The 25,291-nt window shown below is 52.5% G+C and overlaps 1 protein-coding gene across 2 annotated transcripts in view; it reads left to right on the top strand.

The window, feature by feature from the left end:
- GRID1 (glutamate ionotropic receptor delta type subunit 1) overlaps positions 1-25,291 on the top strand; it is a 687,194-nt gene that overhangs the window by 111,581 nt on the left and 550,322 nt on the right. For both annotated transcript variants that reach the window (XM_013983389.2, XM_021073750.1), the window contains exon 3: positions 22,002-22,286. In XM_013983389.2, coding sequence (XP_013838843.2) covers positions 22,002-22,286 — 285 coding nt within the window. The remainder of the gene's footprint in view (positions 1-22,001; positions 22,287-25,291) is intronic.

Raw genomic sequence — 25,291 nt, 5'->3', positions numbered from 1 at the left:
CATGCATGCCTCCTGTCATTTGCAAAATGTGCATCACAGGCCCCTTCTGGAAGCCTGGCTAAGCAGGCAGCATGCCTCTGTCCCCAGCGATCACCACAGGTTTTCAGGTTTGCCAATACCAGCATCGTGTTTAGAGACCTGGGAAAGAGCCCAGTGCTGAGAGATTCAGTCCTCAGGAAAGTCTCAGGGAACCTGGGATGACAGTTTGGACAGATATAGGGCCACCTGGGGCCTGTCACTGTCCACTCTGTAGGGCACGGGTGTCTGTGTGTCATTCAGGTGCCATCTGGGGAAGGAGACCATCTACCAGGGCTCCTTCCTGCCAGCCTTGGGCAGGGGATAAATAGATGGCTTGGACATGACCTTGCTTGGAGGAACTCACAGACCAGATGGGGTGGAAACCCTGGGAACACAGAGGGAGAAATTAAGGAAGACTTCGTGGAGGAGGTGATGGTTGAGCATGTTTTTAAAATATGAGTGGAAGTTTATAGTGGCCATGGAGAGTTCTTCAGATGGAGGTAACAGGGCTTGCAAAAGCACAAAATCTTGAAAGGTGAGGTTGCTCTTGGAACATTATTTCAGATGTGGAGATGGAGGGGACTGCATATTTCCTTGCTCTGGGCTTGATGCTGAGGGTGGCTCATCCAGAGTTGACCAGGAGAAGCTCATGAACTCCGTCTGCTGCCCTTTCCTTGTATGTCATGTGACAGAGTGGCTTCCGGGAGAGGGGGCACAGGAATTCCTAAGGTTCTTATCCCTACTCGTGGTTATGCGTGTGACCAGAGACAAGTGACCAGTGGTGGCCTCTCTCCTCTCTCATTTTAGTTACTATCTCCCTGCCCTGGGGGATGGTGAGGTGAGCAGAGGCTCTGGGATGGGGCAGGAACAGTAGGCCAAGGCCAGGGGAGGTCTGGAGCCAGGTTTAGGAAGCTGGGACAGGATAAGCTATGTGAACAGGGGAGTGGGCACAATAGGCAGGTGTGCCACAAGCAGGGAAGATGGGCATCATGCTTGAATTGGGCCTGGGGAGCTCGGGATGCCTGGAGTAAGCTCATCACTTACTGATGGTTATTTTTTCAGTCGGCAAATACCCGTGAGGCCTGCTTTGTGCCAGGCTCTGGGGATTCTGAAGTGAGCCAGGTGGGTGTGGCCATATGCTGAGAGTGGCCAAGGACTAGGGCAGGGGGAGGTGACAGCATCCTACAGAGGATGCAGCCTAGATGGGTGGCCAGGGCAGGTCCGGGAAGGCCCTGGAGAAGGGGTATCCACGGCAGACACAGTGAAGGGGGAGGCTGTGGAGGAGGCGGGGCGTGAATGGGAGGACACCTAGCTCTGCATCCCCTGCCCTCTGCCCTGGCCGCACATTCAGGGAGGCGTTGAGGGCATAGCCCCAGGCAGCCCTCAGAGCACACAGCAATGGGGGAAGGGAATGTGGGCACCTGAGGGCTGCATTCTCTCAGCAGAGCCTTACTTGGAGTCTCCCTGGAGCCCCCACAGTAAAGGAGAACCCGGCAAAACTTCATGACCCTGAGCAATGACAGGCCAAGTGTTGAGACATTTTGGATCATCCTGTGCTCAAGGCAGCACTGGGCAGTCACAGACATGCTTAGGAATCAAGCTTTCATGGCCCTGGAATGATGGGAGTCCGCTCACTCCCAGAAGTGCCCCCACTACCACCTCCACTTCATCGCTGGAGGCCACCCTGTGAGTCAGGCTCTCAGTGCTTCACACCATTTACTCAGCCCTGTGAGGTGGGCCTATTATTAGCCCATTTTGCTGGGGTGGAAATTAGGCACAGAAAAGTTCTGCATCTTGCCCAAGGTCACACAGCTCATTAGGCAGCAGAACTTGGCTTTGAACTTTGCAACTTGGCTGTCATGTCTTTCCTCTGACACTCTCCTTGCATGGTACCTGAATTTTTTTTGGGGGGTGGGGTGCTTCTGCTTTGGGAGGAAGGGCACTGGCCATGTTGGCCCCATACACTTGCTGGGGCAGAGTGATGGGTGTGACCAAGGGAGGCGTGGAAGGTATATGACTGGAGAGATTAAGGGGCCAGGAGGCCCAGAAGAGGGGGTCACAAGGTAGAAGTCCTGAAGAGATCACATGGAAACCCTTGCTGAGCTTCAAATCATCTTCATTTGGAGGACACAGCCCCCTTCTGGGCAAAGTAGCCCCTCCCCACTGGCTGCCTCCATATGGCCCGCCCTTGTTTCAGGTACCCCTGGGCACATAGAGCATCTGGAGGGGATGTACCCCTCTCCCTTACTCCCTTCAAATAGTGACTGAGATGCCACTTCCATTTTTTGGTGTTAAAGATGCTCCTTATTCTAGTGCAAGAAGCTCTTAAAAGTCCCTCCCCTGGGTACCAACTCTCTGGAGCCATGAAATCCTAGGTGAGTGTACGAGGTGAGTGGCTGGGGCAGAAGGGGACCCACAGCCCATTTCTTGAGGTTGACCAGCTCCCTTGAGATGCTGGGAGTGCATAGTCTCCTGAGCTCTCCAGGCTCTGCCCTGCCTGCAGCTCATGGGCACGGTTGTCCTCCCTGGGCACTGGGGACCCCGGAGGGTGACTTTGCTCTGGCCTTGGCTGAGCAGGCCCAGCCCCTGCGATCCCTCATTTGGAGCCAACACCTGGCGGCTCCGAGTTGCCTGGCCAGGGTGTCAGGTGGAATTAACTGGCAGCAGGGACAGGTGGGTGTTGATTGAGGCTGATTGCTGGGAGGCAGCGGCTGCGGGCTGCACAGAGCTATTTCCAGCCACTCCAATTGTATCAAGGAGGCTTAATCCTTCTAAGTGCCTTTGTGTCTGACAATGTGGAGTGAGGGCGGGGGCCAAGGCCGGAGCAAGGTCAGCCCTTTCCTGGTTGTCTGCATTTCCCCTCCCTTCTACTCACTTATCCACCCATCTACCCATCTATTTAGCCATCTTCCCATCCACGTATCCATCCACGCATTCACCCACCCGACTGTCCATCAATCCATCCATCCATCCATTCATCCATCCATCCATCCATCCATCCATCTGTTCTTCTCTTGTCATCATTCATTCACTCTATCACTCTGTGTTCTTTGTTAATTTCCCATGTGCCAGGACCCAGAATCCTAGGTCCTCTAGTGGCTCACAGTCTAGTGGTGGCGACAGAGCACCAAGGGCCTGTGATGGAGGGGAGCGTGCCTACCACTGGCCCCTCTTGGATGGTGATCCACGCTTGAGCTGTGTTTTGGGGACCAAGCAGGGAATTCATGGGTGCGGTTTGGGCTGACAGTCTTCTAGGTAGAGGGCTGGCATAGACATAAGGCTCGGAAGCAGGAGAAGGGCAGCAGGAGCAGGAGGTCATCTGTGTGATGCAGTATGAGGGGTGGGCAGGTGTTGGAGAATGGAGTAGAGAACAAATGAACGAAGGAAGCTTAGCTCATGAGGGTATTGGGCCAGGCCTTCGAGTGGCTGGTCCCGTGTGGATGGATATCAGAGGGTCTTAAGCAGAGCAGGGTTTTAGGAAGATGACTTGGGTGAGCAAGGCGCCAAAAAGGCAAGGTTGGAGGCAGGAAGATAAAAGAAGGACCATGAGCTCTGCTCTCAGGAAGCCCTGCTCCCTGCTTCTTGCTACTCTCCGTGAAGGCCGCAGGCCCTGCCAGTGCAGTCCACATGGCCTCTGCAGAGGTCCTTAGGGTGGCCCTTGGGACTTAATACCAGGTTTATGGACTCTCTGAGGTGCCTTCTTTGCTGGGACTTTTCCCCGAGTGTCCTGTGGAGGGAGGAGAGAGGAGCCTGGGCTGGAACTTGCAGCACCTGCTGGGGTGACTCTGGCTATTGCAAACCCCCCTACTCTGGGAGCACAGAGGGTGGGAGGCTGGGCTGGGTGGGCTCTGTCCACTGCTAGGGAGTGTTGGCTTAGGAAGGGGGCTTTTCCAATAGCTTTATTTGAGTAAGGGGTGTGTGTGTGCCTGTGATCTGGTATAGAATGGGTGTGTGTGGTATGTCATCATATGTTGTATGTCTGGTGTGTTTGTGTGTGTGTGTGTGTGTGTGTGTGTTTTGTGTCTGGTGGCCAAGGATAGGCGATAGGAGCAGACTGTTCCCTCTTTCTTGGTTTGGCTTTGCCAGTCTTCTGGGATGGGATTCTTCTCTCTCATCCTTATCTTCTTCCCTCTCTCACATCTCTGCCTTGTGCCCCGGCAGCTCACCTGCCCATCCTCAGGTCTTGACACCTTCCTCAGTCGGCTGTAAACTGACCCAGGCCTGTGGACTTCCAAAGCCCCAGGGAGTGAGTCCCCAGAGGTCCAAGCTCTATAGAAAGGGGACATGAATTCATGAGTGTTCCCAGCCTGACCCCGTTGCACACACGGCCACATGCAAGTTCATTTACTGAAGGCGCATCTGCTCATGATGAGTGCTTTCCATCACGGGCACTGATGGAACAGATGTGTCAGATAGGGGCCAGTTTTGAACTTTGAAAAAAAAGGGGGTTCTACACTCAAAGAGGTATGGGGACCTCTAAGCGGGGATACAATAGGTCCTAAGGCATCTTCCAGACCCTACTGTCTCCAGGTTGACTTCTGGCATCAGTCCTTCCCTGCAAAGTGACGTGCTCCTAGGAGAGTGCAAATTGCAGGGAGCAGTATACATCCCTCATCTGAATACGATTATGCCTAACCACTGTAAATATTCCTAATTCTCAGCCTAGAGTGGTGCTTCCCTTGGTGTTAAGTCCTTTTACAAACCACTTGAGAAGTCAACCATTGAAGGTAAAAGAGTTGTGCTGCTCAGCGGCTGCCTGCGCTGGTGCCTGGGCTGTGGAAGTGTGGGCCATGGATGAGGATGTGGAGGGTGAGAGGTGCTGGCCCCTCAGGTTCTATGATGTACTGGGGCCATGGCTGAGTCACTAGGCAAGTCAGGTTTGTCCCCTGGCCTGTCGGAGGGACTGGAGTTGGCTTTCCCCTCCCCTCCATCTTCACACTCAGGTCCTCAGCTGGAAACTTGAGTCACAGTTCTGTAGGGCAGGGTCAATGCTTTTTATGGGAAAAGAGTCCTCAGCATTTCAGCTTCATCTGACTCAACAGTTTTACTCACTCCTTCAATAAACATTTCCTGGGCAGTTGTACCTTGGGGACCCTGGCATAGCCTCCACATGGTCCCTGACCTCCAACAGCTCACAGTCATTCAGAGTGACATGTGCCAGCTTGAGCTGAGCTGGGAGCAATGGGGTTGGGAAGTCCTAGGAGGCTTCCTGGAGGTGGACACTCCTGAACTGAGCTTAGAAGTGGGAGGAGGGGAAATGGAGCTGGCGTGGTGTAGTGACAATGGCCAGTGAGTGCTCTGGATGGCTGTGTAGAGGAAGTGAGCCCCGAGTGCCCTAAAGGTGTCAGCTGGTTGTCTCCTCAGGAGTTGAGGGGGCTGAGGGCCCCTGGGGCTTGATGAAGGTGCAGGGGTGGGTGCCAGCTGGGGGCGGTGTCTTGGGATAGGACAGATACAACGTCTGTCCTATTTGTGTGTCCCCTGCATCACGTCATGCCCAGTCTCCATGTAACTGTGTCAGAGCAGAAGCAGCCTTGCTGGAAGGACCAGGGCAGGGATTCAGGGGCAGGGTGGCCATGGATCTAACCATAAGTGACCCCAGTGCCCACACCTCCTTGCATCTTCCTTTGTCTATCCTTGACTCCGAGGCCCAGGGATCATCTTCCCCTTAGCTGCGTGGGAGTTCGTGCAGCTCTCTGAGAGGGAGGAGGAATGGGCCAGGGCGGGGAGTGATGCCCTACCTGGAAAGGCTCTGCCAGGGTAGGTACTGGCACTGAGGGTCATTCAGCTTATGGCTGTTGTGTTTTAAATGGAGGCAGGAAATAGATTTGTGGGTCTATGTATGTTGGAAGTGTTGGGGGCACTTGAGAGGGTGGGGATTCTGGGGCTTCAGTAGCAGGTAGGAAGGGGGTAATAGAGCCCAGTTAGCAGGAACATGTGCCTGGGATGAGAGCAGGAAAGTTCTCCTTCTTTCATCATGTGACTTTCTTTTTTTTTTTTTTTTTTTTTTTTTTTGGTCTTTTTAGGGCTGCACCCACAACATATGGATGTTTCCAAGCTAAGGGTCAAATTGGAGCTGTAGCTGCCGGCCTACACCATAGCCACAGCAACACCAGATCCAAGCTGTATCTGCAACCTATACCACGGCTCATGGCAATGCTGGATTTTTAACCCACTGAGCAAGGCCAGGGGTCGAACCTATGTCCTCCTGGATTCTAGTTGGGTTCATTATCACTGAGCCACAATGGGAACTCCTTTTCATGTGCCTTTGAACAGCAGTCTATCACCTGCTGGTGCTTGACGTTCACTCTGGTCCTTGGTCTTCATCTGCTGGCCTTTGGCTTCACTTGTACCACTTGGGAAGGTGAGAATAGGAGGATTCTTGAAGTTAGAATAACTTGAGCTTGAACTCAGGCTCCATCATCTTCTTGCTATGTGACCTTTGGCAAGTGACTTGCCTTTCTGAGCCTCAGTGTCTTCATCTGAAAAATGGGGGAGAGTACTCCTACCTCAGAATTGTCAGACAGATCACCTGAGATAAAGAAGGGAAGCTGCCAGGCAGAGCAGTTTGCTCAATAAATTCAGTCTCCCCCTTGGCCTGTTTTGCACACAGTATCATCATGTCTCTGTGAGGAGACACAGCATGTGGTCATTGCTTGGTGCCCCTGTCACCTCAGCCACATCTTGGAGGGCAGCTCAGGCCTGGCGTGGGGCCAACTTCCTTGCATGTGCCCATGGGAGCAAGTGCACTTAGCCAAAGTTCTGAGCAGATCCACCCTTTGGTTGAGGTGTAGGTCCCCGCAGAGGGAGAGACAGCGCTGAGGCAGGCCACCACGGAGTTTGGGTATCTGCAGAACTGCCCGGAGTCACTCCTGCAAAGCCCGGCAAGGCTCAGCAGCTTGGAGCGTGGCTTGGGCAGTCGCCTGAGCTGCCCCAAGATCTCCTTCTCTGAGCAGAGTGGAGTGCGTGCCTGCCTGCTGGGTGGGGCATTCGAGGGACCAGGCCCACAGCCCCTCAGCTTTCCTGTCCCTCCTGTGGTGTGGACTCTGGTGGCTCTTTCCTCCTGCCCCCTTGTCCCCTTATCTTCTCCAGGGAAGGTGTCTGGGCAGAGGAGAGAGAGGGGACACTGCCTTCCACGCCCAGGGAAAGGTGGGAGCTGGGTCTAACCATCCATGTGGAGCCTCTTCCACAGAGAGTGATGCTCCAGGGGAGTGCAGAGCGCAGTGAGCAGCTGATTGTGCTGGGTGTGTGTGTGTGTGTGTGTGTGTGTGTGTGTAGGGAGGGCTGATTCTCATTTATTCTCAGTGCCCCCCTGCCCTGGTGTGGTGCACCACAGCGCCCTCCAAAAGCAGGCCTGCTGCATGGGAACGTGTATCCCCAGGCTCCTGTCCCAGGCAGGGCCAGCAGGAGCTTACGCAGGGCACCTGTGCCCAGCTTAGCTTGGCTTGGGGAGGTGGGCAGCCTCATGCGTGCCCCAACCTGGCGTGTTGCTGTTTCGTGTATGCACCTGACATTACCATCTCCTGCCTTGGCCGAGGCCCTAGTGCCCGATGATGAGGCAGGGGTTACCTGCTCCCCTCAAGCTGGCCTCCAGGGCGGACTCATGTGCTGCTGTGCCCACCCTGACTTGGAGAGTTTTGTGACACAGCTTTGCCCATGATCACACCCCCAAAAGAGGTCTTGGCTGTGATCAGTCCCAGCGACAGGCCCCTGCATGTAGGGTCTCCCTTGGCTCTGATGGCCTCCCTTTCTAGGATGCCTCCCTTTCTTAGGGTGCATCCTTCAGAGGCCTCTCCTCCCCTTCAGTGCACAGGCCTGAGGCAGCCCTGCCTTCTGGCTCATCCTGGCCTGTGACGCATGTGGCCTCCATGGGGTTTCTGTGACAGCAGAGCTGGGTAAGGGCACTGCTTTTCCTTTTAACCCTGATTTACTCTCCTCTGCCAGCTTCTCTCCTGGCACTCAGGGATCACCAAGTTCTCTCAAGTCTCTAGAGGTAGCCCAGGTGCTGACTGAGGGCCAAAGGGCTGGCCTCGCTCCCTGCAGGGCTGGGCGGTACTGGCTCCGGTCCTGTCCTGCCCCTTGGGCCCTGGGCCCAGGCTTGAGGTGGGCAGCCTGTGCCTCTCAGAAGGCCTGAGTTCTCTGTCTAATTCATGCTCATTGTCTGGGGAGTGTGTCAGACTTGGCATGGGACCTCATGTCGCCAAGCCCAAGCTGTCCCCTTCCTAGGCCTGTGGAAGATGCCAGATGATGGTGTTTAAGTGTAGCATGTTCTGCTAGGCGATAGGTACCCTTCCCTCTTCCTGCTGGCTCTGGGTGGGGCCTGGCCTCCTGGTCTCCCCACCTGTTTGCCCCCCACTTTGTGCTTCTAGCTGACTCTGTCCCCTGACCTCCAATGGCCTTGACCCAGGTCCTGCCAGAACGAGGAGCAGGAGGGGCCAACTTAGGCTTCCTGTCCTCTTGCTGCATCCTTACTGGGGCGTCACCCTTCCAAAGGCTCTGAGTAGGCCTTGGCTGTGCTCAGGACCCTCCAAGGCTCCCCGGTGCCCATGAGATTGAAACAAAGCCCCTCAGTTGGGCAAGCAAGACCCCCCTGTGAACCCTACCTGCCTGTGTTCCCCTTACCCCTGCATGAGTGGCCCGTTCCTGGCAGATCCACACAAACCATGTGTGGGCCTCCGCTCTCTCCAGGCTGCTGGCCGGGTTACCTCTCTCTCTCGGTCCCCTTTGTGTCTGTGTTTTGGCCCAACATTAGCAGCTCTGTCCTTTGTGAAGCCCCTTGCCACCCCAGGCCACATGACCACCTGTCCACATTCCTCTTGCCTGACATCCCTCTGTGGACACTGAGCCACGTCCTGGCCCAGGTCCCACGTCCCAGGTCCCACACCCATTTCTGGGCCTGGGGCTGGATCTGCGTCACCTCTGTGCTCCCGTTGTGAGCCCCAGTCGGGCACAGGGTACCTGGAGAGACTTAGGCTGGGTCCCCAGGGGGAGGAGGGGCAATTTGACTACCTGGGTCCCAATCGGTCTTCTTGTTTCTAGAAAGGTCCCAGTGGGAACATTGAGTCCCATCCATCCTGTTTCTCTTAAGTCCCTCTCTGGTCTGTGAATTTTGTTGTATTGTTTTTTAATTTTCTCCAAGCATCTGCTACTGTGAAAATTTTCATTATCACTGGCAAAGATCCCTTCTTATCCCTGCTGGCTGCAGGAGATTTCTGATTCCTCTCCCCGTCTGCTGCAAAGCACCTGGGCACGGCTGAGATGGGTAATGCCCCTGAGCCCTCCGGGCTCTTTCTTGCAGATCTCAGGAGGGAGTCATCATCAGAGTTGGGATCAGCAGGGCTGGCCTGAATGGCCAGGGCGACACAACCCACAATCCTGTGTCCTGAGAATTTTGCTTTTGTTTCTTGGGAGGCAGGGCTGGTCCAGCCGGGAACGCTGCCTTTGGGGGCCAGGCCAGCTCTCCAACCATCCCCTTTTCTGTTATTATTATTATTATTTTTTGTCTTTTTAGGGCTGACATATGGAAGTCCCCAGGCTAGGGGTCAAACCAGAGCTGCAGCTGCCGGCCTGCACCACAGCCACAGCAACGCCAGATCCAGGCCACATCTTCGACCTACACCACAGTTTAAGGCAACACCAGATCCATAAGCCACTGAGCATGGCCAGGGATTGAACCCGCATCCTCATGGATACTGGTTGGGTTCATTACTGCTGAGCCACACCAGGAACTCCCTCTATTTTCTGTTCTTGAGAAACCCTCAGGGAGTTGTCATGGGAGCAGGGGCAGCTGCCTGCTCAAGACTCATTCTCTAAAAGTGTCACCATCTTTACAGTTTTAGATGCTGGGTATTGTCGTGGTGGCTGTTAGGATGATGATAAGATGTTAGAACGCAAGGGCTTACAGGGCCTTGGGGTGAATGAGCAAAGCATCTGCAGGCTTTGGCAGGCACCCAGGCTGGGTGTCAGCCCCTCTCAGCCCTCAACAACAGAGCTGCACCCTGTGGGCATATGCACAGGTGGGCAGAGGCTTGCCTTGGGCATGCCCAGTATTAACCATCAGCCCAGACCTTGCTCCCCTGGCCTGGTTCTGTGTTTGAACTTGGCTAGGTTGTGTTCTTCTCTGGTCTTAGCTCACTCCTCACGCAGTAGATGGTCACTTAGCTGCACTTGCTGGTGTGACCCAGGTGCTTCCCAGATTGAAATTCCTTTGATTCTCCTTAGTATCCTGTGAGGTAGGCATGATGTTTTGTTGTTAGTGTTTCAGTTTTATTTTCTTGGTTAAATGCATTTATTATATTTGAAATCACTCTTGTAATCCTATTCTTAAAGTGGGGCCTGGAGACAGTGTGACTTGCCCAAATCCATGTGCAGCTGGAAGGTGCAGAGCAGGGATTTGAGTCCAGGCAATTTAGTGCCAGAACCTGTCCTCTTACCACCAGGGTGTTCCATCTCTCTATGAGGGAGAGAGTGCTTCATTTCTTTCTGTTTTAACCCCAGAGGGCTGGACAGTGGCCTGCCACCATCCCGTATGTGTCGTCGGAGGTCCTCTGTACTAATGTGGGTTTCAGTGTGAAAGAGGCCATTTATCCCTGTCTTCCTCCCCTTTAAAAAAAAAGTTAGCTATTGACGTCTGACAAGTGTCCAGCTCAGGCTTCTGGATGCTAAGGGTCAGAGGCGGCTTGAGTTTCAAGATTGCTGCCTCCTGGGAGGAATGCTGGTGGCCTGGGTGGCTAGAAGTTCAGTACAAGAGACACATCAGGAGTTTGTGGGGCCACTTTCTCCCCACCACTCTGTTCAGTTCACCTGTGGGTTTGGGCCCATAAGTGTGGATGGCAGGCTGCCTTGGACCTCTCCAAGCAAGGACCACGACAAGGATGTGAAGAACACGGCAGGACTGGGTGGTGTAACCAGCTCCTTCTGCCACCACCAGTCCCTGTGTTGCCCCAGCCTCCTGTCTCCTTCCCTCATCCTGGGTTCCAGGTGATGAGGGCTGTGAGGGAGCAGCACACAGAGGAGTGAGGGGGGCGGGAGGGGGCCACCCCTCACTGCTTACATCTTCTTGGGCTTGGCTGCAAAGTGTGGGGTCTGGTGACTGCTAAGTGGGGCTGGGCTGCTAGGCTAGACAGAATGAGGGAAGTGGCTGAGCAGCGGAGTAGGGGCCCCTGAAAAGGGCTCTGTAGCCCAAACCCCTTGTTTCAGGGACATCTTGTAGTTGGTAGTGTTGAGCTCCAGGCTCACAGCTGGAGACTGGACATGGATCTCCAGTCATGGAAGCAGGGCAATCAGCAGGATGGAATCCAGAATCTGGGAGTTCAGCAGTGGTATCCTCCCCTGCAGGGTGGGCTATCCTTGACCTTTGGGAGGGCTTCAGGCATGGTTCCAACCAAGTGACAAGCCAGGAGTGACACGGAGGGCTGGATCCACTCGAGCCTGACCTATCCAGGCTGTTGGAGGGGGACTGAAATGGGCATCTCTGTGGATACTCACCCTAGAGACAGCCCTGCAGTGTGGTAACAACCTACTGCCTTAGGGTTTGCCTGGCCAGAGCAGCCACCTGGGACTGCTCCAGTGATGGCGGTGGACCAGGGCCAGCATTGTGTTCATCCATCATTGCTCTATTATTGCCTGCTTCTCTGAGACATCTGGGTGTCCTATCCCAGGCTCACTGCTAGGGACAGAAATCTTTAGGGGGCTTAGCCCAGAGTGTGACAGAAACCCACAAACAAATGATGACACTGTTTGAGCTGCAATTGTGTATATAGTAGGGAGACAGCAAGGCAAGGCCTGTGTTGTTTTGACTGGGTAAAGAAGGCCTCTGGAGAGGAAGAGGCTCTTGAACTGGGTCTAGAATCATGAGGAGGGGACAGCAATGTGAATTTCTGTCAGGGGAACACAGGGGCAGAGATTTGAGCCTGACATAGCCTGCCCTCAAGGAGCCTTGTTTTGTTCCTTGGAGTCAGGAGGCTGTCTTCTGGAAGCACATGGTCTCAGAGCTGGGGCTCAGTAGGATGAACACGTTTCCATTCCCTCCAGATTTTCCTGGAAGGGGGACTGGCCGAGAGGTGACCCTTGCTCCTCCTACGTTAATCCCCTAGGGTGGGAGGGACTGGAGAGCTGAAGGCCTCACAGGTGGACATCTGGGCAGCTTCTGAGCCCAGAATGGAGATTGGGAGCCAAGGCCTAGGTATAAGCCTTGTCCCTTTGTGGTGGTTAGTCCTGCAGGGAGAGAGGGCATAGGCTCGTGGGAAGGAGGGTGAGATTCATACACACACACACATACACACATGCGTGCACACACACTCTTTCTCTCTCTCTGAGAGTGAGCTGAAACTTGGATGTGGGGAAGCAACAACAGGGAGGATGAGAGAGAGAGAGCCGGAGCAAGCTAGACAAACCCCAGACATGGTGGAGGTGGAAAGGGAGAACTGGAGGCCCCACCAAGCTTCACTTCACCATCTGAAGGCCCAGTGGACCCTGGGAGAAGCACTTGGACCTGGTGTCTGTATGACCTTGGCTTTCAGAAGACAAATGCAGGTGGATAAAGGGGATGGACAGGCATGGACAGCCTGGGGATGTGGGGAGGGCTGAAGTCGGGCTCCATGGTCTGGCCCTTGCATGTACATTCAAGTGTGACCTCTGGTTCACTGAGCTCATTTAATCCCCATGAGAGACCTAGAGGTGGGGACTGTTCTTAGCTTATTTACAAGTTGAAGGATTGAGGCTCAGCAAGGTTAAGGCACTTGTCTGAGGGTTACACAGCTATAGCAGTGGGTCTGCCTGCATCCTGGACCCCGTGCTTAACTTTGAGATCAAGGGCAGCTCAGGGTTTCAACCCAGACTCCCGTGTGACTCCAGGCAACATCCTGACCTCAGGTCTCCGCTCCTGTCTGGAACAGGGTATCAGGACCCACTTCCTGGGAGGCCATGGGGTTCAGTGATTAGGTGGATGCTCCCTGCATGGTGCCTGGCTCCTGCTATGCCTTTCAAACTCCTACTCATCCCCCAAGACCCATCACGAATGCCTCTTTGACATTCCTTGACATCCCCTTGCTATACAAAATTAATCATTCCTTTTCCTGTAGGTCCTAGCACACTTCTACTGAGTGTGTATTATTTGATTTCATGCTGAATTCCTCAGGTCCCAAGAAAAGGGACTGAGTTTCATGGCTTTCTGTGTTTCCAGGCACAGGACCTGATACAGTGCTAATCAAAGGATTTGGGGTGAAGGGATGAGTAAATGAAAGCACAGACCTTGGGTGAGGGGAGTTCAGGAAAAGGTGAATGGGCTTGGGGCAGACATACTGCAGGACGAATGCCTTGGGGGGCTCAGATGCCTTTGAGGTGCTCTGAGTATCTTGGGACTCATCATCGTCCTGATTTAACTTTCACAGCAGAGGCTTCCGGTGAATCCCGGCCTGGGAGCCTGGTGTTCCATTGGCGGAGCAGTGAAAGTCATTAATGAGGAGCCAGAGAGCTATAAATAAGCCAGCACGATCCCACCCAGTGTTCTCTGTGTTTCTAACCTGCGGGAGCAGGGAATCAGCTTTGATTCATTAATTGGTGTAAGGATGAGGCCCCAGAGACTGGATGGTGCCGCCAGCCCTTCCCCGCCTTCCTGGTTGGCTCTGTGCCTCCTGCCTGCACCAGCTGACCACCTGCCCTGGGCCACAGTCCAACATCCAGTGGGACCCTTGGGCCTTGCTCCTGTTCTCCTCCCTGTGCTGGGCTGACCGTGAGGCCAGAGGGGTATGGGAGCTCCCAGCCTGGAGGTGCTCCAGGAAAGGGCCCAGCCAACATTCCTTCCCACTGTCCCCTTGGCACCCTCTAAGTAGCTGGTGAAACCCACCTTAGAGTTAAGGGTTGGCTTTAAGAGACTCTTTTCTCCGAAGTGTGGCATGTGGCTTCACCTTGGGAAGGACCTGAGCATCTGGGGACCTTGGCAAGTGTGAAAGCTCTGTCTCACCAATGAAACACGGATACTAATGGTGCTTATCTTGTGGCGTTGTTAGAAATATTAAATAGTTTTTTGCTCTGCAGGCCATGCTGGGCGCTGGGCCAGAGGCTGGGAGGGGAAGCGGTACACAGGTGCTTCTGCTCATGGGCTCATGGTTCAGAGGATGAGTTGACTGGCAGAGGTCGCACAAAGTAGTCCATGACGGCACATGTCAGTGGGTTGTCTACAGACCAAGTACCGTGTGGGAGGACTGGGGTCATGGAAAGTTCTCATGATGGAATCACAGTAACCAATAAAAATACAGAATGAGGGGAGCTGGCTGGAGAGAAGTGGGATGAGCATTGCAGGCAGAGGAGGAGTGTGTGAGGAGACCACAAGGAACAAGAGCTTGGGCAGCTGAGTTACTGCACAAGGGCCGGCTACCTGGACCACAGGGTGTGGGGAGCGGGTGAGAACTTTATTTGAAAGACAATGGGCAGCTCATGCAGATTTTAGCAGGGACAGGACAGCTTCATGAAGGCCACTCCACTGCGGTGTGCAGAATGGGTGGCATGTTGGGTATGTGGGGTCCAATGGGGAGGTGAGAGTCGTTTAGACCAAGGCAGTGACAGTGGAGATGGGGGAAGATTGACAGATTCAAGATATATTTTGGAGATAAAACAATCAGGACTAGGTGATGGCTTGAGTGCAAAGGGTCAGGGGAAGGGAGAGGTCAAGAATAAGTGAGTGGGGGGTGTTTTGTCATGGCTCAGCAAAAACTAATCTGACTAGCATCCATGAGGATGTGGGTTTGATCGGTGTGTTGCTGTGAGTTGTGGTGTAGGTTGCAGATGTGGCTCGGATCCGCATTGTTGTGGCTGTGGTGCAGGCCAGCAGCTGCAGTCTAATTCAACCCCTAGCCTGGGAACCTCTACATGCTGTGGGTGCAGCCCTAAAAAGCAAAAAAGAAAAATGTGTGGGTAGGGGTTCCCCTTAACTGAGATTGGCAGACCAGGGGGCTCAGGAGCACACCCCAGGGAGCTTGGTGTTGACATGCCAAGTTTGAGTTGCCAGTGGACTCACCATGGGAGATCCCCTGGCTGGGAGTCAGGAGCCCAGGGAGGACTGTGGGCCAGAGCAATAATGGGCACCTTTGTCAGGGCTGGGGTGTAACTTTTAAAGGGATGGATTAAATATACAAGGAAGGTTGATGATTCCATAGAAAGAGAAGATACAGTGATGGATCTGGGTCCGGGTCTGTGTCTGGGAGAAGACTAGTGGTGGGAGCAGCCTAAGATGGAAGAAGAAGCTCGCTTCCTCAACTATCAGCACAAAGGCAGATAGGTGTATAGATTTGGGGATAAGAAGTGGAGTGAATTTCTTATGATAAATGGCTTCTATTTTTATCTATGAAGAATAAAGCACTTTAATAAAAAAATTTTTAAAGAGTATTACATAAAATGAAGAAAAAAAAAAAAAAGAACGAAGCCAGGTCATTAGTTGAACTTAGGGAAGAAGCGCGGAAGGTTTGAGGAGAAGGGACGTGGTGGAGAGGGTGTAAGTGAATATGGTGGCGGGGGGAGCCCTGTTGAGGTTGGTGACACAGCTTTCCTGCCTTGGGTCCCCACACTGCTGGGTGCGTGGTTCTCTCTGACACTCTGCTGTTTGCTCACAGACATGGAGAAGTGGGTGGGCAGGTGGACCCATCAGACTTGCCCTTGGGCTGGATTTCACCAGCCATCCTACATAAGGAGAGAGAAGGGAGTGAGGGAATTCGCAGCAGACTGACTGTAATGATAGATGGACAGAAAGCAGACTGAGCAAGGGGTCAAGAGTGAAGGTGGGAGGATGCTGGTGGCAGTTAGTTACTTAAGCAAAAGGTCCGCAGGACAGGATGCTTGTCAAGTCTGTCTGGTGCACAGGAGGGAGGAGAGACCCTGGTGGCCCTCGCCTTTGGGGGCCTTTCTGTGGTGAGAGGTGAGAGGGGTCAAGGTCCTGTAGGGCCTGAGCTCTAGCGCTTGCCTTTATGACACTGCCATATATAGCTGCCCATTTCATGGCTTTGTTTACCTTTTAAATGTCTTAATAAAACATGAAAAATATTTAGTCTCCACTGATCAATAATTTACTGTGAGTTATGACAATACTAAATTTGGTCAATTATTCATTGACTCTAAAGTATTTATAAATGCTACCTTAATTTAAAGCATTAGCCATTAGAATTCAAATATTAATAAAGTTGGTGCCAGTGTAAAGGAGGAAAGGAAGGGCACACATAATGAGGGTGGCTCAGGGAGGATGAGTGCTCCTGGCTGTTAAGATTATTGGAGTCGTGAGGTGGTCCCTGGAGCCCAGATTGTGGAGCAGGCAGTGTCTGGGGCTGGCCTGCTGGACTCCCTCGGAGAGAGATCATTCCTTCTGGAGGGCAGAGCTGAGCCCAAGGCTGCTCAGAGCCTGGCTCTCTCTTCTGCTGCCTGCTGAAACCAGCAGAGCCCTGCCAGGCTTCTCTGTCATAAGGGCACCTCTACCAGGCTACAGCTACCCAGGTGAAGTGGCCTCTCTTGTCTTGTCCATCTGGAAAAGTCATGTCATTCTTGAAGGGACTTCCCCGAGGCCAGTTAGCACATGACGTTGAGAGGTTTATGGCCCTAGAGTAACAGGGGCTGCTTGGCTGCATCTCACCTATTCGGGGACTTTGTCACCTCTTTCAGGAGGCGCAGGTGTGGATGTGCCTGGGGCACGATGCATTCGGGACACATGTTGGAGGGAAGGGCTGGCATGGCCGTGGCCAGCATCCTTACCAGGTGGCAGACTAGGAATTGTGTGTCTCTTCCAGCACCAGCCTTCTGGGGTATTGTTTCCCTGAGTCTTGGCCTGAGAATTTTCCAGGAATGCCTATGAGGTTGGAGAAGACTGGGCAGGGATCAGTAGTGGTTCCCAGAGTGACCTCAATGTCTGGGGGCACCTCTCTTCTCTCCAGCACCCACCTACAGACACTGAATGACTTGATGAGCCAGGGATTTGCCTTTAGCAGAGGAGGCCTGGTTCCTGCCCGCTGCCTCCTTCTCTGGGGTCTGTGCTAGGTGTGGAGCTGCCCCAGGAGTTTCCATCCAGGGAAGGCCTGGGGAGACTCAGCCATGGCATCTGGGCTCTGTCCTCTGCTGGGTACCCTCTCTTCCTGAAACTGGCTGAAGAGTTGCCTGGTGGTCTGCTGCTAATGCACTCATTGCCATTCACTCTCTGGCTGTGTGGCCCTAGCCAAGTGGCCAGCCCTCTCTGTGCTTCAGATTTCTCACCAGGGAATCAGAAAGCTCACCTAGGTGAGAATAAGGGAGATGCCCATTTGTCCTGTGATGGACCAATGTGACTCCTGGCATGTCCAACCCTGAGAGTCCTGTGTTTAGAGAATCCTGGATCAGCTGGAAACCTGACATCTCAGGGGAAGCTGGCAGGGATGGGCTGTTTGGGAAGGCTGGCTGGGCCCCATGGATCCTCTCAACTGGATTCAACCCCCAGTCGTGTGGCCCAGAGCCCTCTGCTCTCCTAGGTCACCAAGCTCTGGTAAAGGAGCTCGAAGATGCTCATTACATTCATCTTTCCTGGCTGATGAGCCATTCTTGGAAAGGTTTTATCAATCCATCAAGCTTGCATTGTTATCAAGAGAGAGGTCGGCTTTATGACCTTTTGATATTGGAGGCAAAGCATCTTAACAAGAGCTATTATCTTCTGGTGAGTTGCAGAAACACCCCTGAGCTGGCGGCGGTGACTTCTACTATGCATCAGGAAGTGCCAAATGGTTCTTCACAAAGACCTTTCAGAGAATGTGCACAACAGCTCTGTGAAGAGGATGCCATCATCTTTATCTGACAGAAAAAGCACAGAGGCCCAGAGAGGGTCAGTCCCTCACCCAAGGTCCCACAGCATGTACCTGTGTCCTGGGCTCAGCCACAGGACACTGGCACGTGGATTGGACCTGTCTCTCCACAACTAGGGTGTGAGTTATATGATGTCCTGTCCTGGGAATGAGCACACAACCTTGTCTAAGCAAATAGCTGGTGTGGCTTTTATCTGCTGTATTTTGATCTTATTATTTTTATGTTTGGAGCCTCTAAAATAACCATCATTTCAACTGTGCCCCAATTAGCAGGCCATTCATAGTGGATTAGAAATTGACTAGCATCAGGCCTCTCCATTAGCGCCTGGAAGAGGCTTCCAGCCTTAATTACCCCCCTGTTTACCGAGGAGGTCGGGGAGCTTCTGTGCTGCTGCAGGTGGCCGTGTAAGAGACGGGTGAGGGTGCCCACCTCCCCGGGGAGGGGTGGCCAGAAGCAGGAGTGGGGTGCTCTCTGTTGTAATTCCTGTTTCTTTGGATCCTGGGTAGGATTTGAGTGGGACCATTGATGGGGAGCCAGGGATGCCCAAGGAGAGGGGCAGGAAACCCTTGCACAAGCACAGGGTTTGCACCTGTGGTCCACGTTCTAAGTCAGTGCTCCCATAGCTCTGCTCAGAGATTTGTATCCTCAGTTAACAGAAAACGGGGGTTCAGGAAGGAGACATGCCCACAGCTCCATGGCTGCCGACCGGAGGAGCCCAAATCAGAACTTTGGTCTATGAGATTCTATTGCTCCTTCCACTGCTCTTGGGGAGCCCAGGCTCAGCCAACAAACTGCTGTCTTTGGCTGCTACTGAGGTTGGGCCAGGGGACCTGTTCCCCAAGCATGTTCCTGCTGCCCGGCCCTTGTGTCTTTATGATGCTGCACCCCTCACTCACTCTGCACCCCCCATCTCTTCTGGTCTAAATCCTTTTCTTCCTTCGAGGCCCTCATGCTGAGCCCATGTGAGTTCACCCTCCTCTGGGTCCCAGGGTCCTTCCACAAGCCACATGGTGGGCTCTGGTTCTTTGGTAGATCTTGAGCTCTTCAGATGGGGCCTGTGTTCATCCTGACCTTTGCCTCTGTGCCATGCTCATTGCAGGGCTCTGTGCTTAGGGAACATGCTGAGCATGTGCATGAAACACAAAAGAGGGAAGAAACCAGTCTGTCCACTGTGAGCAGTGGGATGTGTGCCCAGCTGGGGAAACTGAGGCTCAGAGAGGTTCAGCGACTTTCCTAACCCAACATATATGGAGTGGGAATGGGACTTGTCATTAGAAGTCAGGTGATGATCTGGGAGGGAGCCAGAGAGCTGGGATCCAGTGATGGCGCAGTGAGTGCTCTCCTGGGTGTCCTGGGCTGGGACTGAGGGGTGGAGTTCTAGGGCAATTTCATACCACAGCGATGTATAGTGTATTTTGTGAGATTACCTTTTAAAAGTATAAATTCAGTGTGTTGGCATCAAAGAGAATATGTACAAGAGAAGAAAGAAAAATCCATTCATCATCCCAGGCCTTGGCTTTTAGTATTTTCCCTTGTCTTCTTCATAAGCCTGCTTCCTACCTAGTTGTAATCCTGGCGAGTGTAAGATGTCATGCCCTGGTTTTGTCACTTAGTCACCTCTCAGAAGCATTTTTAGACTAGGAGGCGTCTTAGTTCAGCCCTTATCGGTTGTGCGACCTCACATCTTGTTATCTGGGAAATAGACACAGTGATGCCTGCTGTACAGGATGTCATGAGAATAATGCAAACTCATACATAAGAAGTACTTGACAGGATATTTGGAACAGAGAAAACTCTCACAAAACAGTCCCTCCTCCTGCATGATTCCATACCTATTCATTATTGGAGGATTATTTTCCTTGTGTAAAGGAATTATCTGTTCACAACGTGAAATTTTGGCAAAAATATGGAAAAGAAGGAAAACCACATCGAGGCCTCTTCTAAAATGCAGCCACTTTTAACATTTTGCAATATTTCCTTCTGGTCTTTCATGTGTGTTAAGTTTTATTTAATCGATATCATAAAATACATACAATTTTGTATTACTTTCATATAACTTTTTATGACACGTTCTTTCCCATGTTACTGTAGTATCTTCATAAATAGGTTTAAAGGCTGCTCATCTTTCAACAAATAGAAGACTTTTATGTCACTCGCCTCTTTGCATCTTTTAGGTCGCTAGCAGTATATCAAGAGCCTGGATAAATATCCTCTGAATGTTTTTGGATTGAAGGCCATTTTTATGATGTGGATAGATGCCCCAAGTGGAATTATTGACCAGAGGGCATGAAATGTCAAGGCTTATGATATACTTGTCCTTGTCTTTACTGACTGCTGTGTACCAGGCACATTGTGTGTCTGGGAAAGGTTGGCGAGCAGAATGGGCATCGCCCTTGTCCCACTGGAGCTTGAGGGCAAGGAGGAGAGAGAAACAGTTACATAAGCAATGCACAGTGTTGTGATGGGGAAGGGCGAGATGCAGATGAAGCATGTGAGAGAGAGTCCTTAGCCAGTCTGGGGTTGTAGAGTCTGAGTCTTGAAGCAAGAGTGGTGTGAAGGTTCAGAAAACAACAGGACATGTGATGAGCTCGAGTGGTGTCAAGGTGGGCAGCTGCCTGGAATGCACTGGGCAGGGGTGTGTGAGGAGCCCGAGGTTGCAGGCATCTAGGAGCCTGCAAGACTATCCGAAGGAGTTTGACTCTATCCCCAAGGCTCCAGGGAGCCACCAAAGGGCTTTAAACAGGAGCATTACACTATTGGATTTCAGTTCCAGAGTGAACTTGGCCCCGGAGCCTGAATGGGAGGAGCCAGAGCATTTGGGTGGCTGCGTGATTTTCAGGAGAGACTTCAGAGGATCTCTTGTTTGACTGCCCTCTCCCTCTGCCTTGTGTTTGGAGGCTGAGGGTTTAGCAGGGAGAATTGTGGGCGTTTAAATTATCCTCCTGCCAAAGCTTAGGAATGTGCAAGGCGCGCGTCCCTGTGTGGGAGCGGCTGGCCTTTGGTGTTTGAATCCTTGGTGGTGTCTTCCTCTTCCCAGGCCTCCCCAGCCTCCTTGGGCTTCCTCCGCCTTGTCTCCGTCTCCATCTCGGGCATTACATAAACCCAAGTGTTCTCAACCGAAAGAACCGCATTGTCAAAGTTGTTCAAAAGTCTGCCGTCGGCAGCAGATGGCCTGCTGACATTCACAGGCTGTGTTTTGAAACTGCATCTGCTTTCCCACATTCCTGCCGTCACATAAAGCATTATTAATAAATGTTTGCTTCAAAACTGGGGTGGTGGGTTGCAGTGTTGGGAGGTGCATCTTTCTATTAATTGGTCTGATGTTCCAAAAAGGCGTGTGTGGCTAAGAGGGGTTACTGGAACGCATGGTTGCTGCATGACTTCAAAAGACGATCCCTGAGTGCAGCCACCTTAGAAATGGTGGTTGACGCCTCGTCCTGTTCTTCCTCCCCACCCGTGGTCACTGCCCCAGCTGCGGGAACATCCTCCTTTGTTACTGTCAAGTGGCTTTTGAATAATCCTGGACTTCTGGAACTGAACGCTTCCTCTGGGGCGTGACCTAGTATTTTTATGATATGAATCAAGTGGGCTTGGCCAGAAGACCCAGGGTTTCTGGGATTTAGTGCCTACAGGCTGGGTCCTCCAGGGTCAGTGTCTCCCTGGCTTCCCAATGAAATTCATCCCCTTCAGCTGCCAATCAGTTTTGTCCAGTGATCAATGGTAGAGCACACAGTGTAGGTGTGGCCTGTGGCTTGGCCTTGGGGATACATGGATCAACAAATGAGTTTGCAGCTCTTAAGGGGGTCACAGCCCAGGGGGGAAACAGGATGGCTACTTTAGGAGCACTGGTGGATGTCTCAAGCAGATGTGGGTCAGATCCCTGTTCTAGGCTCATGCTCGAGTAGCTTGGGACAACTGATTTTGCCTCTCTTGCCCTCTGTTTTCTCTTGGTTGAATGGGCATAAGAACATCCAGCTGACAGGCTCACTGGGGCATCAGTGAGGCTGTGCCTGTGAGCCCAGCCTCTGGCCTGGCCCAGCATGGGTCCTTGGTCCCTGGAGGGAGGCAGTGTTTCTTGGAACCCCAGGCATGGGCTGCCCAGCCTGAGCTGCACAGTTTGAAGCCAGGGCAGCATTGCCCCCATGCTGACCCCTCCCTCTCTCTCTCCTCTCTTTCAGCCTGTGACCTCATGACCCAGGGGATTTTGGCCTTGGTCACATCCACGGGTTGCGCATCCGCCAACGCCCTGCAGTCTCTCACAGACGCAATGCACATCCCACACCTCTTTGTCCAGCGAAACCCAGGGGGCTCTCCACGCACCGCCTGCCACCTGAACCCCAGTCCTGACGGGGAGGCCTACACGCTGGCCTCCAGACCACCTGTGCGCCTCAATGACGTCATGCTCAGGCTGGTGACAGAGCTGCGCTGGCAGAAGTTCGTCATGTTCTATGACAGCGAGTATGGTGAGTTGGGGGCAGGAGCTGCTCTGGGGTTCCTGTGGGGGCATGGCTGGGCACTGGGAGACCTGCGAGCCTGACCATCCCCTGTGGTGGCCAAGGGTCTTGGGGCGGGCTGGTGTGAACAGGGGTTGGTGTTCTGAGCCGAGCGAGTCTCTGGATGGTAGGGCCCCACCTTGAGCTTCGTGAATGGGGGAAAAGCTCTGAAAACAGATCTGTAGACAGGCACCAAAGTTGCCTAGCAACAACACCTTATCATGACAGCTGAAGTTTGAGTCATCTTAGAGTTTTCAATAAAATATTAATAAATTGCTGGCAGGGATCCAAAGGGCCGCACACAGGCAGTGGTGGAGGCCTGCCAGCCTGGGTCCTCCCGGAAGCCTCTGCTGCAAAATGTTCTCTCACTGGACGTTCTCCCAGCCTCTCCAGCTCCTTGCCTCCCTCTACCCTGATCTGCCCTCAGTTTCAGGGTTTCAAGTGGGGATAAAAGTCAGGGGGGAGACACCTTAAGTGTCAGCGAGCCAGGATGGGGTCATGTGGGTCTGGGGACACTGGGCACGGCTGGACTGGTCTTCTTTGAATACTTCCTATATGAAAAAAACACAAAACAAAACATAATTTACTTGTTAGGAAACCAGAAAAATGGGCTTTGAAGAAATAGCTTCAGGTTTTTTTAAGGCTTCTTTGAAAAAACAGACTGGTTCTGATCCCAAGATAAAGCAGTTTCTATGTTATGGTTTTTTTTTTAACTTTTTATTTTGAGATAATTGAGATTCACATGCAATTGTGAGAAATAATACAGAAATCTCGTGTGCCCCTATGTCTTGCCTAACTGTCATACCATATCAGAAGCAGGATTTGACCTTGACACGGTCCATATGCCTTGCACATATTCACCAGTTTACACACCCTTCGGTGTGTGCATTCACTTCTGTGCAGTTTTATCACATATGGATTCACGTGACCACCGCAATGCAATGAAGAGCACTTACCTTGCAAGGATCCTGGTACTACCCTTTTATACCCACAGTCACTTACATCATGTGTCTTTAAAGGGTGGGGGAGTAGTTAGTGAGGGTCAGCAGCTGCATAGCTGGGCCAGGATAGAATGGGGTGGACCCTTGAAAATCCCATTTTTCCCTTGGTGAAATAATTCCTTTGCCAAGAATGTAACTAAGAAGAGAAACCAGCATATGTTTGCATTTGCCTAAATACTCTGCTTCTCTCAGATGGGAATGTTGTCCTCAGCTCTTTAGCAAATATGCTGTTTGGAGTCTTCCAGGAGGAATTGAAAGAGCAAACAGTCACTGTGCTGAAACAGAGATGATGTGTTGAGGGGGACAAGGGTGGCTAGAGGCTCTAGGCCCTTGAACTGGACTCTGTCCAGGACCTGGCTTCCCCCTCCCACACTCACTCAATCCCTGACCCTGGGAAGGAGTTGGGGACCATAGCATCTCTCAGGGGCCCAGCCCTTTCTCTGAGAACCCTTTGTGTTATTGGTTCAACCCTGACGTGGAGTCTACTCGGAGGCTGGGTCCTATGGGGAGGTGTGGACACTGCCAAGGCTGAAGGATGCTGTGGTCCAGGATCTACAGGATCTTCCTACTTCACTTCCCCTGGCTTCTTTGCTCCCCTTCTTCTCTGGCCTATAGAAACTCTTCACACCTTGGTTCTCCCTAAGGCCTTTGAGGTAGCTTTGGTGAGAACCTCAGCCATAGGAGGCATGTATCTGCTCTCCAGCCTGGCTACCCCCTCTGGGATCCTGTAATTCTTGTAGACTGAATGATACTTGATGGCACTTGCTCAAACTGTTTTCCTCTTATTACATCCCTTATCCCACTTGGCTCAAGGATCAAAGTCCTCAAGGAAAGGCACCTGATTTCCACCAGTTTGCAAACTCCTCCCTTTCCCAAAGAGCTGGTTCCTTGCTTACCTGCTCCTGGAAGCCTGGACACATGCCTCCTCCCCTCAGCCTCCTCTCAGCCTGTCTGGACACTTGAGGGCTAATGCTTGATGAACACTCGCTCCCACCCAGACTGTCAGCTCCAGGAGAACAGGCCCTGTGCCCTTCCCTGCTGAGTCTCTGCTGCTTAGCATGGTGGCTGGCACAGAGTAGGGCCTAAGAAACTGACACTATATGAATGAATGTCTAACTTATTTATGAGGACATGGACATTTCAAACAACTTGCATGTAAGACAAAGGAGAAATGGGGAGAAGGACTAGGGCACTGCATAGTCTGACTGCTGAGGTAGGGGAGGTGAGCGAGGAGGCAGAGGTTTCATTCTGTAGACATTCTCCCTTGCCCCTCTTCTCTCCTCTCCCATCTTTTGGTTTGCAGACCCTCCAAGCAAACCGAAAGATGTGCCCCTCTTTTCTGACATGGAAACCTTTGTTACCTTTGGTAGGGTTGAAATTAGCTTTCAGCCAGATTGGCCCATAAAAACACAAAGCAACCAGTAGCTTTTCTCCAATGGACCACTGCAGGCAGTTGCTTGAGCCTTGAATGCTGTGTTGAGGAGGATTCTGAGGATGCATGTGGGCTCAGCAATAGAAATAGAAATAGCAAATAGTGATTGCTCCATGAAGCATCATGCTGTAGAGGAGGGGCTGGCAACTACCTGCCCTGTTTGCTGATTCTGGTATGGAAGGTGGGGGCAAATCAAGCATCTCAGAGCTTCCTTATGCTTGCCTGTCACTGTCCAAGGTGCTAATGCATATGGCTTTTAGCCTGTCTGGAGGCCAGTGCTCTTCCATTGGGTTCTGTGCAGAACCTCCTGCTTTTGCATTGATCCCTGACCTGACAGCCTTTGAGGCCAGGTTTCTACCCCAAAACATTCTCTATGAAATGTAACCACCCCAATTCCTGCTACTTGTTTTGGTCGTGCTCCTCTTGCACAGCCCAACTTTTGGCCTATTTTAGCATGTTAGGTGATCCGTGGTGGTGGAAGCCCACATGCTGTATGATGCTGCTCTAAGAATGCGGGGTGTGGGTGCTCCTTCCACTTGGCT

This window comes from Sus scrofa, chromosome 14 (assembly GCF_000003025.6).
Source record: "Sus scrofa isolate TJ Tabasco breed Duroc chromosome 14, Sscrofa11.1, whole genome shotgun sequence".
In the NCBI taxonomy this organism is placed as follows: domain Eukaryota; kingdom Metazoa; phylum Chordata; class Mammalia; order Artiodactyla; family Suidae; genus Sus; species Sus scrofa.
The sequence above is the reverse complement of the archived record's forward strand: the minus strand, read 5'-3'. Positions and strand labels throughout refer to the sequence as shown.